Genomic DNA, 12,140 nt, shown 5'->3' with positions numbered 1-12,140 from the left:
CTCTTACAAACACACTGTACCCCCCCCAACACACACACACACTTGCTCTCTCCCACACACACACACACACACACGTTCATACCACCGGTCCTGCACCGTGTCTCATGTTGGCCTGAAAGCAAGCAGAAAGACACACACATGCAAACACACCCACACCCCATTCCACTTCAGAGCACATATAGAGCATGAGAGAAAAATTGTACAGTAATTTTACACAATACGAGTCCAGCACACGTCCTCCCCCCTTCATAGCCGCTGGGCAAACTGGGTTTTCAGGGCTTCCATTAGCTCACCCGTCCACAGAATTCATGTGTCCATCTGCTCTGGGTCCTTTGTTGTGAAGAAAGCCAACTTGTTTTTGTTGTTTTGTCCAATCTTTCCGCTCTCTGCTCCAGAAACAGCGTCAATTACATCATGGAGACCTTGCAGGAGATTATTTTTCAGCATTGAATTTTCGAAAGATTGTCATCATAATGCTGGAATGTCTTACTACAATCTACGCTTAGATAATGGTACTGTACTGTAGAGCCTCAGAAAAGATCTTTAAGAGTCCACATCTGTCTCTGGTTCTCCTTAATCCTAAAAAAAGTACAAGATGATCCGTTGTTCAATTCTACTCGCTAGATAGAAGTTAAGTTTAACCCTGTGAAAATATTGAGAATCTTGGTAAAGGCACAATATTCAGCCATGAGGAGAGAGGACACTGCTACTATTCTATGCCCTGTAGAAGCCTATCTTGTTTTTAAGCCCTGATAAGACAAGCAGTTCACTTGATCTATCACATTTATTAATATACTGTTTAGTTTGTCCAAAAAGGGGGAAACATTTGACAATTCTGTAGTTTAATGTCATGTCTTTTTATTTTCCCTGTCTCAAAGTTTTTGCCGTTACTTCCTGTCAGATAAATTACTTCAAATGAACCGGGGAAATTTGTGAAGACAGGTTTTAAAGGTCACATATTATTCTCCTTTTAAACCAGTTTAAATAAGTTTCAGAGCTCCTCTGAATGTGCATGAAGTGTGTTGTTGTAAATCCACTCTGATCCTGTATTTGATCATGTCTATAAACCCCTCTATTTCAGTCCTGCTCAGAACAGGCTGTTTCTGTGTCTGTAGCTTTAAATATGTAAATGAGCTGTGTCTGACCACGCCCCCTCTCTGGAAGGGCTCGGGTGTCTTGGGCTTTCTTGCTCCATGTCCAATTGTTTACGGTGAGAAGGCAGACTCAGAGGGCAGAACAAACACCTAGCTGTGGGAGTGTCACCCACCTGGGGGAGGGGCAACTTCCCTTTGTGATGTCATGAAGGGAAAATCTTAAAATAGCCTGTTTGAGCACACATTTTCTGGAAAGTGGAGCAGGCAGAAGACAGAGAGGATGGACTTTTCTCATAATTTATGGGTTTGTTGACAGACTAGAGACACATATTAGTGTTGGAAAAACATGGTAAAGTTTGCAGAATATGTGACCTTTAAAGGTCAAGTTTAAACAGGTTAACCTATATCTAGCTTTGTACAAATCAGTGTTCCGACTTTTCCTACATAAAAGTTATTATCGCTATTTCTATACCCCAAGTAATCATGCATCAATTAGGCTCTGTCTGCAAGAAATATCATATGAACAGGTTAACTGTTCTAGGCATTCAATATGTGGGAACCTGTGTGATAATGTAGAGTAGACTAACAGAGTGTTGTTGTGGTCGCCATCAAACTACTCCCAGGAATCCAGGTAATTCTGAAATGGTTACTTTGTACACTTTGTGATCTGTAAATGAATGTTTATTTTTTGCATCCTTGAGAATAGTTTGAATCCTGAAATCTAAACTGGCCGTTCCCCCAGATTACCAAGAAAATCTGCATAAAAGAAAAACTGATGCAGGACTTATTCTACTTCTTTAGCAATGCACAGGGGCGTGTCTAGAAGGGTGGGCCAGAGGGTGGCTTTCCCCCCCTTTGAAATCTGATTGGCCACCCTCGGTGCCACCTCAAAAATCCTAAACCATGTATGGGTATTTGCCTTTACAGAGGCAGGACGCTACTATTTCTTGACATTTACATGTAGCATATTATATGTAAAAAATTACATTTGTTAAAATTGTGACTTTGAACATCTTTAAGGACTTAAAAACAATCTTTTATGACTCTTGGGTTACAGAAAGTAGGTTAGATAAGTGGCGTAACAAAGGGTAAATAAATGAGATAGTTGTGGATATACTTCAGGCCACCCCTGCATAAATCCATGCCCCAGTTGCCCCCCTGCCTCCAGTCAGAAAAACCTGGACACGCCCCTGACTGTACAATGTGAGCTAAAGCTCTGTGCAAGGTGAAGAATAATTTAAAGCTCTGGACAAAACTGGTCATTATAGTAGACTGTTATCCCGGAGTTTCAACCCCAGCAGCGTGTTTTATCAGGGCTTAAATTTGTTGATGCGAGTCTGAACATGTGGTGACATCATTGGTCATTCTTTACCTGATTTATTTTAAATCATTTTTTAAACAGTGTACATTGTCACAGATGTTGTGAGATACCACAGGTACAAATTTGACAACTGGAGTGGAGTTCCGATTAACACTGGCCCTGTTCTGACCTTAAATGCAATGATTGTTCGAAAGCATACCGTATAATGAATATAATACAGAAGGGCCCAGGGAGCCATGCAAAGCCTCTCTTCTCTTTTTGAAGGAAAAGAAAGAAAACTGAGTTTGTTTAACAGTGCAAAAGGATTTCAGCACAATGATACATACTCAAGCTCGAAGCAAAGAAGGACGTCTTCATGACGATGGAACTGAACCGTACAGCTTTTTCTTATTGGCTGAATGAGCTTTAATCTCAAGATCCTGTAAAAAAATGTTTGATTAGTTATCTTCTTGTTCTGTACTGGGCTTCATTTTCTTTTTTTCTTTTTTTGTTTAACCTAAAAGCAAATAAAATGTGTTTCATTCACATGCAAAAAAAGTGAGATAACAGAAGGTAAAGATAAAGAAACAGACCATATCAAAGATCATTGCCGGTTATGTTGAAATCACCAAAGTCTGTTTGGCAAGTTTGGACATAGCTGTGAACCTTTACTGTGTCTTAAAATCCTTATAATATTTTATCTATATCTATTCTGTGTGGATAAGTACAGCAAAAGTGATTTTTAATAAATTATACCTCTGTATGTATTATATATATATTATATATATTCAATTGTATTTACATTGAAAAGATATCCAGTTCTACTCATTCCAAAACCGGATTTATACAAATGGAGTGAATGCTCCTCTTTAGTCATCCCTGTACAAGACCTAGGTAGCTTTAAAACCCATGGTGAGCAGCAGTGCTGCCACACAGGCTTTCTCTCCCCTCTCTAGTTGACGTAGTAAAGCCAGTAGACGAGGTTGAAGAAGGTGAACGCGATAGGAAACACGACACGGGACCACTTGTCTATGGCGTTGACATCTGTGAGGTCCGGGATCTTGACTTTTAGCTGCGAGGCCCTCCTTCGCAACCGGCCCTTCTTGTGGCCCATCGGCCGGTCGATGGCCGGTCGCCCGTACAGGTCTCGACTGGTCATTGGCTTGCGGTACTGTATGCTGGCGCTGTCATAGGAGAACATGGTGGCTCGAGGGTCGTTGAGAGCGCCCATCATTTCTGCACCGCTCATCTCACTGGTTAGGTTGGTCAGTAGGATGTTACCATGAGCATCAACCTGAGGAAGGACGTTATCAGATGTTATTTATTTGATTTTTTAAAGTACATTTAAATAGCTTGGGTACCAACAACAGTTAATATTGCACATCAACGTCTCTGTTTTACAACACTTTCCCTTACTAAGTTTTCTTGGTGGAGTGAGAAATCCTACATCATCCTAAAACTCAGGCGTAAAGAGGACACATTATCCTCCTTTTCAATCAGTCCCTCTGTGCTCTAAATGAAACATCTGTGCTGTGCTTTGGTCCAAATGTAATATGAATCAAGCACCAGAGGAGGTTTGTGACACAGCAGGAACCAGCTCTCTCAGAATGCTATGCTAATATGGTGTGTGTGTCTTTAAATGCAATGACCCCCTCCTGACTTTTCCCAGTAGACATCATTCCTTTGTGAGCCAGAATAAAAATGGCGGACCTGTGCAAAAGTTTTTCTTTAGGCTGGGGGTGGATTCCATGGGTGTAGATACCAGGGGAGGGGAAGGGATTTTTTTTTTATACCAGAATCCCACTGTGACATCACAAGGAGAGTACATCTGAAACTGAACGTTTTTCTCTGTGTTTTCAGACTTAGACCACAAACAACGGACTGGATGGATTTATGTCACATTTTGTGGGTCGATAGATACTCATGGTTACCCAAATAAATGTTCAAAAACACTGTCAAAGTGTGTGAAGGTTGCATTAATTGAAATATAGTAACATGAACTGTGGTCTTTTTCAAAGTTGGTTGAGCAGCAGGGTAATGTGGACATGTTTCAGTCGGGGCATGGGCGATATCCTAGGGGAAACATTAATGTTCCTCTAAATGGCCATGCCTTCACATCTTTAACAGCAAAATCATAATCAGCGTTTGATGCCAAGTAGTTAGCTTTCCCTGTGGCCCCTTGCCTCTTGAATTACTGTCACTCATTACCCTGCTGGGTGTTAATGAGAGGTTATCTAGGTCATCTGACACAGATCCAGCCTCCTGCAGCGGTGGCGTAAATCTTTTCGAAAGTTATACATCATTGTTGGGGAGGTTTGGTGCTAACTTTACTTTTCACAGCTTTTCTTTGCTGTGTCCTTCTGAGCCCAGGGGTTGATTAGGTTGTCTGCCCGGATTGTAGCTCTGGCCAGCCGGTAGCCTTGCAAATCCCTAGCCTCTGGGTTCTGGCTATCACTCCTCCCATCTCCCAGGGAAATGATTTATTCTTAGGCTTAGCAGCACGAGAGCCAGAGAGACGACTACTACAGTATGCAGATGGATTGCCAGACAGACATCCCTTCTGTTTCATCGTAATATTGTGGGTGTTAGTAAGCAATGATTTAGCACCCTTTTCTTCACTATTTCACATCATCTGTAGAGTAGGTTAATTCCACAAAGTCCACTCAACATCATTTTAAAGAGTGTGTTGGTTTACAGCACATACAGCATTCAATCACAGACAGAAAGAGGAGCTTGTTCTGATTTGGAGTCCAAACGTTTGCACGACTTTTAAAAGCATTACAGGTGTTTAAGATGTATATGTGATGTATAGGTTAGAACCCAAGTATCTAGAAACTCTGTCAATAACCTTCAGCAGAAAAAACAAGGATAAGGGATGGATCACAAGTTTCGGAATAGTGACTAATTTAGAGGGTATTAGTATTTTGGGGGGCGGCAGTAGCTCAGTCTGTAGGGACTTGGATTGTGAACTGGAGGGTCCTCGGTTGAAGTCCCAGTGCAGACCATAATATGGAAGTTGGTCTGGTTGCTGGAGAGGTGTCAAGTCACGTTCTGAGTTCTGCTGAGATGCCCTTGAGCAAGGCAGCGAACCCCCACCCTCTCTGGTGTGCTCCCTGGGGAGCAGCAACACTCTAAATGATTGCTAACGGCTAATTGCCACTGTGATGCGATGACATGCTAAGAAACTAACTTAGTATCTCTTCACTTAAGAAATGATTTATTTCACCTGTAGACTGCATACACTTATTTGACTTAATATTGTAAGATTGTTTTATGACTTAAAAGCACTGAGTGGACAAATTGATCAGCATGTTTTAGCTCTGAAATCGAATAAACAAAACTTACATGAACGCTTCACAAGCAGTGTTACTTTAACATGACGACAAATGTAAGTCAACCAACATTTTTCTGTGGAGAAGATGAGATGTTGAAGAGCTAAAAATAAATCCTTGCTGACGACACTTCTGTTTTGTTTTCGTGTTTGAAGACCAGATGGGACAAACATTTTATTGGTGAGCTGTTGGACATTAAAAATACATGATATTTTCCCCACTGTGCGTCCAATCTGTCCGTCATCCGAAAAAGCAGGAGAGTGGAGAAGAGTGTGTGTGTGTGTGCTGCTATTGCATTGCTTTTCCGGTGTTTAAAGGTTTTTCATGTGTTTATGAGATTAGAAATAAAAACAATCCATCCCTTAACCTTTGTGATACCTGTGTTTGGCTGATTGAATCCGTTGAAACTTGGACTAAATGTAATGACTTGTTATTGACTGAAACTGAAATGCTGTTTGTTTGTTTTTTGTCTTTGATAAACCAAAACTATAAAGTCTTAAATATGTGAAGCTTTGAAGCATGGTCGTCTAAACAGGAACACTAACTGAATCTTTTGCTTCATATTGGAGTGTCCTTAATTCCCATGAATGATGCAGCATGAAGCGTTGCACCGTTTCCACTACAACGCCCCGTTTCCATTTTCCTCCCTGTCCCTCCTGTAGACGGTCGGAGAGAGAGAAAAGAGGGGATTCTACATGGCACTCGCTTTTCTCCCTCAACAGAGCTTTGTTGTACAAAGGGGAGATCATGGTTAATAAATAGTATCCACATCTGTGATTGAAATGTTGAGCTTTGACTTGTCAACTAAACTAGGGGAAAACTTTTTTTCAGCTCACTATTTGCTGTTTATTGAGCTCCAAATACAGAGACCCAAACTTCCATTTGTCCACCTTCAATACAAAAACACGAGACAGCCAGCATGCGATCATGTGTGATGAGATGCAATATTTAAGTTTCTAAGACTTAGGCTGGAATAGCTTCAAAGCTTCAAACCTGCACTTTGTTGCTCTCCAGTCTTTTATTTTCATTGTTGGTCTTGGCAGCTTTCTCCGCCACCTTCTTCTGCAGGTGCGGACCGCGCCCAAAAAAGATGTAGTTGACAAAGGCGTACTCCAACAATGCCAGAAAGACGAAGACAAAGCAACCCATTAGGTAAATGTCAATGGCCTTGACATAGGGGATCTTGGGTAGAGTCTCCCTAAGGTGGGTATTGATGGTGGTCATGGTCAGCACCGTGGTTATACCTGCAGACAAGCAGATGACGATCAATCTTAAATCATTTGGTGGCAAATCGTACCTAAAGCAACATGCTGTACTCAGCACTTGAAATAACGCCTGTTAAATATCTCATTGCACCTGAACGTTTAGAAATATTTTAGTCGATAAGTCGGACCAAATGAAGACATTATGGCCATCAAGATTTACCAAAATCCATACCGTAAGACAAAATACTACAGTGGTTTCAGAAGCATTAAAACATCACTGACCCAAGGCGACTCTGGCAGCCGAGGCATCATAATTGATCCAGAAGGAGACCCAGGACAGGATGGTGATCAGGGTGGAGGGCATGTAGGTTTGCAGGATGAAATAGCCGATGTTCCTTTTCAGCTTAAAGCTCAGAGACAGACGAGGGTAAGAACCTGTAAAAGACACAGTACAGGATTATGCAAACTGACAAGACATAGCAAGAAGCAGGCTATTTTTAGAAACTGAAATTAAACAGGAAGCTGTCTTTAGAGGTACACTGGGTAACTGGTTGATATACCCTTGCGTTCTCTAAAGATGGCGACATGAAGGTCAAGAAAACTTAATCAGGCCAACTTCAGAGCCTTACAAAAAGGAAATCAGCCGTGTCGACCTTCTATGTGTGGAAAGAAACCTGAAAGATTCCCAGTTTTAATCCTGTGGAAACCATTTACAACTTTAACAAATGTTACACCATGTTTTCCTTGGACATTTGTTCCACTAAAGCTGTGTTGAATCCCAAGTAAATATTCAAAACAGCCGAGTCATGCAATGACTTAAAACTGTCAAAACAGATTGAGGCATCAGGGACCAGCGAGGGCCGGCGTCCGCTGACAACTTAGTCTTCGATGGCGACACTTATTTTCTGAACAAATCTGATGCAGTTAAACATTTTCTGTGCTCAGCGTCGGATGTTATTGATGCAGCTCTCACCGTTGAGAAAAAGTTTGTCTTTTGCAGCACTGTTGTGCTTGACAATGTCTTTTCTATCATATCTTTTGTTTTGGTCTCTGACGCTCCCCAAAACAACATTATCCAAGAGGCACAGACCCGAAACGTTACAAAGCTTCACTGCACAATAAAGTGTCCTGGAATACATAACGTTGGAGACAAAACTTACAAAGCTACTTGAAGGAGTTTTTCTACCTCATTAGATCATAATCCTGCGTTTAAAGAAAATGCTGGTAACTGTTAAGTAGATCTGCTTTGTGGAGTGCTGGTTTAATTGAAAAGACTCCCAAACAAGTGACCAGCAGGGGTGAACAGCATGACTCTCATACCAATCTGTCATGAGCTGTGGGTCTCTACTTCACCTGAGGCTGAGAGCTCAACTACTGCACTGGCTGCTAAACAAGACTGCAAACTCCACATGGTACTAGAAAGAACTGCACTTTGCTGAAAACTAAGACATCATCAAGTGGACAGTTTAAGACTTGTTTTCCTCTGGGAGGCCAAAAACACGCTGTCAGTTCGACTCATATTCTGGATGTCTGGAAGCTTAAAGAGTCAGATCAGCAGAATGGGGATTCTGATGTGTCTTTAATAAATCTTTAATTGCTTTAATTTACTATTGGCTTTGCTTTGTACATTATTTTGTGTTGTTTTTTAACTTAAAGTGTTTCAGGTCAAACGGTGAGCATGGACACTTTATGACTGTGCTACCTGTAGCAAATACAGCTTTCTTGGAGAGGGTCTGGTAGTCTATGATGGAGAACTGAGGCAGTTCTATGTTCTCCACCCCGGTGACTGAGCCACCAGAAGTCCCTCCCTGCCAGTAGAACTCGATGTCATCGGTGGTGTATCCGTCTGAAAGAGGCAGAGGAACACAACATTTAAAATCTCCACAGACACGCAAGAACAAAAACATCTGGCTCAGGGCAAAAACCAACTGTATTTGAACAGGATCAACATCTGGGTCAGACTGTTCAGGGCGCTTTTAACACCTGTTAGGTTTAGTTCAGGGTTTTCAGTCTGTATACTTTACCTGGAGAACAATGAAGGATGTAAAGGCACTCTGGTCTTAAGAAAATATCCGATCAACCTTTCACAATCGTTCTTGAATTCAAGTCATCGGCTGACCAACTACCAACAAAATGAAATCATAATCAAATAAATCAAAATGTGTCCAAACTATTTTACTGCTTACAGTGGCAGTTATTCAATGTGCATGCCAAACGCCTTCCCTCAATAATATGTTGGTCTGGAATTTGCCACAAGCACGTTTTTGTGGTGGATGTGAGAGAGACCATATAGCAGGGTGTTTCCTCTGGATTGTGGATCTGAGTATAGTTATTCTCAAATATACAGTTCAATTGCCATTTTGATACATAATACAGTAATCCCCTTTGAGAAGTTTGATATGATCCAAACATATTCCAAACTACAGGATGGACAAAAATAACCTCTTCCCCATGGCTACAGCTGGTGTCTATAAAGTTTATATCCATCTGTAAAGATATGCACTCCCTTGTGTTGGACACTGGGAAGCATCATCCGGATATTAACGGATCCACAGACATGAGACAATGAGACACTGGCGCCAAAAGAAAACTTTGCCCAAATAAGATACAAACCACATTTTGTGTAATTGTGTCTTTAACTTTGTTCCAGTCCCAGAATTAAAAAAAAAAAAACCTTATAAAAGCAAAATAGCAGTCCAGTTTCTGGAACATCATCCACTCTTCATAGGAAGAGGAAGAGACGTTTGGTGTTTGGTGTACCAACAGTGAGAGATGGCAGAGAGTAGGCCTCTCATTTTCTGTTCTACTGCTGCTTTCTACAGCTTCCCACAGGCTCAACTGGAACAACAATAAAGCCCTCCTCTAACTTTTTCTGGCAGGTCTCTGGGCTATGTCTAAAGCCTGGACCTGAGCGGAACAGGCCCCGCTGCCCTTGTCAGTAATTAGACCAATTTAATTAGGCCAGCTCGTCTCCGGCTTCAGATTCTGCATCTTATCTGAACGCAGCTGCAGGATTTTAGGGAATTAGCTGCTGCTCATTACTGGAAGGGCTTCATTACGGTTTTGCCCTCTGTTTTTTTTCTTATCCAATTACTATATTTTATATTACAGATAATTTTAAAACACGACAGTTTACTTTGAGCCGAGATCAAGGTGCAGTTAAGCTGCAAAAACGTATTCTATAATTAATTATGCATCGTATTAACGCTTAACTGATGAATGCAACATGAAAAAAAATGCAACATTAGTGTAACAGCACTTCTTGGGTGATGTTTAATATTAGTTTAATGGTTGCCGTTAACTACAACACTGAATACATGCACCTTCGAGTGTGAGTGAAAAAAAGCCGCCTTTGGCATAGCAAAACCCAACCGAGACCGAACATGCACCCGTTATACCTCACTTGTCTACAAGCCATATTATGTCAACCGTAACCAACGGCAACGCAGACAAAGCAGCAGGATTCACTTTAGGGTTTAGTGTGTCGTCCATGGACATGTCGGACATGAAGCTGCAAGAGCTGTGGATCGAACCCTTGACCTTAAAGTTCAACGCACAAAAAAAAAAACATATAAAAGGGTAAAAACATGCATGAAACATTTCAGTGTTGAAGCTAGCTCAGAAAGTAGAGAAAAAATATAAAAGGGTCTGCATGGAATACATTTTTGTAACTCCTTGCTTGAAAGAACTTTCACCTTGAATTATTATTTTTTTTAAATCCAGGAATAACTTCTTAATATGCTTGAAAAACAATTATGATTCGTTATAAAACGGTTCTACTAGCAGAACATTCAAACTCGATCCAGTACATCCCTCAGCGGCTTCTTCAGGACAATGTTGGGTTTGTTTTTAACAAGTCGCTACAATAAGTGTACAACAAAATAAGATACCAGAACTAGCTTCAGCTCATAGGACTTGTTAAAATACATGTTAATAAAAGAGGCAAGAGGGGAGTAGGGGGAAAGAAGGTGAAGAGGGAAAAAAAAAAAAAAAAAAAAGAAGGTGAAGAGGGGAGGGGGTTAAGAAGGGGGGAGGAGGTGAAAGAAGAGGGGGGGGGAGATTGATGTCTTGAGGATTTGAGAGGCCATCTGTTGTCGGTAGCTTGGGTCTGTTTAAACTTTGAATAGTGAAATACGACACATGTTCATTTTTTCCACATCCAAAGGTATTCATGCAATTCATCTCAAAGTGCCATGGATGCCATCTTACTGACATTTTTTCCCCCCTGCTTTCTGACCTCATTTCTCTCTTTCTAAGTAAAGGAATTAGTATGAGAAAGATTTGATGTTAAACTCAAGCATCTTCTCATAACGTCAACATTGGCCCAGAGGGACTGCAGACAACGATATTTACTGGATTGTCTCAGTCTGCTGCAGCTGAGAGAAGCCGAGGCAGTGGCTGCACAGGAGCAATGCATCCTGGTACATGTAGGCACTGCTGGCTCGGTGCTGTGAAATAATCCAAAGGTTCAAAAGGAGGATGTTTGCATTTCCTAAACGGCTTTGGAAAAATGTCGATTTTTTTCACCTACTAACATTTTTAGTGTGTTATAAAAAGTGTGTTATCCAGATGTCAGACCATGACAAGCAGACTGTCACACAGTCACCTCAAACTGAGCTGTGAAAGTTTCTATGCATTCATTATGTGTGGATTTTAACTATGCATGTGGGTAGTATCCATTATTTAAGTGAACCACTCCAGCCAGGTCTGATTGAACAAGAAATGCCAGTTTGCATTAGCTGGCGTAAAGTGCAGCATGACCTCGGTGACCAAAGAGTCTTTGGGAGGGAAGCACGTTCTGACCCGAAGCTGTGTGGACCTGAACAAGAGGTGGACAGATTCAAAAGAGCAGCATTTAAAGTGAATTAAAGTTAAATGTGGTTTTATGAGCTCTGGTGTGGCTGACAGGTGCTAAAGCTGCAGCCTTCCAAGTGTAGGAGATGGCAAAGGGAAATATGAACATCAACATTTCCATATTGTAAAGGACCATGGCCAATGAAGATGATGATGCAAAAGGAACCTTTTTGTCTTTTAGGATAACAAAAGCCTGAAATGTTTGGTTTTGTACGGTGAGGGAAAGTTTGAGTTGAGGCTAACTTATCAACCAAAAAAATATAAAACTAACAGGATATTTTTATTAGAGATCTCCGTGACATCTCATCGATTGACAGCTGTTTCTGCCAAATTCCACACTGCACGCCGTGGTCCA

At 41.2% G+C, this 12,140-nt stretch overlaps 1 protein-coding gene across 2 annotated transcripts in view; it reads right to left on the bottom strand.

Annotated features, from left to right (window-relative positions):
* The window catches only part of gabrb1 (gamma-aminobutyric acid type A receptor subunit beta1), a 74,869-nt gene that overhangs the window by 275 nt on the left and 62,454 nt on the right, over nucleotides 1–12,140 (bottom strand). For both annotated transcript variants that reach the window (XM_079370522.1, XM_079370521.1), the window contains exons 7-10: nucleotides 8,634–8,777; nucleotides 7,214–7,366; nucleotides 6,720–6,970; nucleotides 1–3,688 (exon numbers count right to left, since the gene is read on the bottom strand). The exon at nucleotides 1–3,688 is cut by the window's left edge and continues 275 nt beyond it. In XM_079370522.1, coding sequence (XP_079226648.1) covers nucleotides 3,347–3,688; nucleotides 6,720–6,970; nucleotides 7,214–7,366; nucleotides 8,634–8,777 — 890 coding nt within the window. In that variant the 3' untranslated portion in view covers nucleotides 1–3,346. The remainder of the gene's footprint in view (nucleotides 3,689–6,719; nucleotides 6,971–7,213; nucleotides 7,367–8,633; nucleotides 8,778–12,140) is intronic.

This window comes from Symphodus melops, assembly GCF_947650265.1.
Source record: "Symphodus melops genome assembly, chromosome: 19".
Classification (NCBI taxonomy): Eukaryota; Metazoa; Chordata; class Actinopteri; order Labriformes; family Labridae; genus Symphodus; species Symphodus melops.
This window is presented reverse-complemented; position numbering and strand designations above follow the sequence as displayed.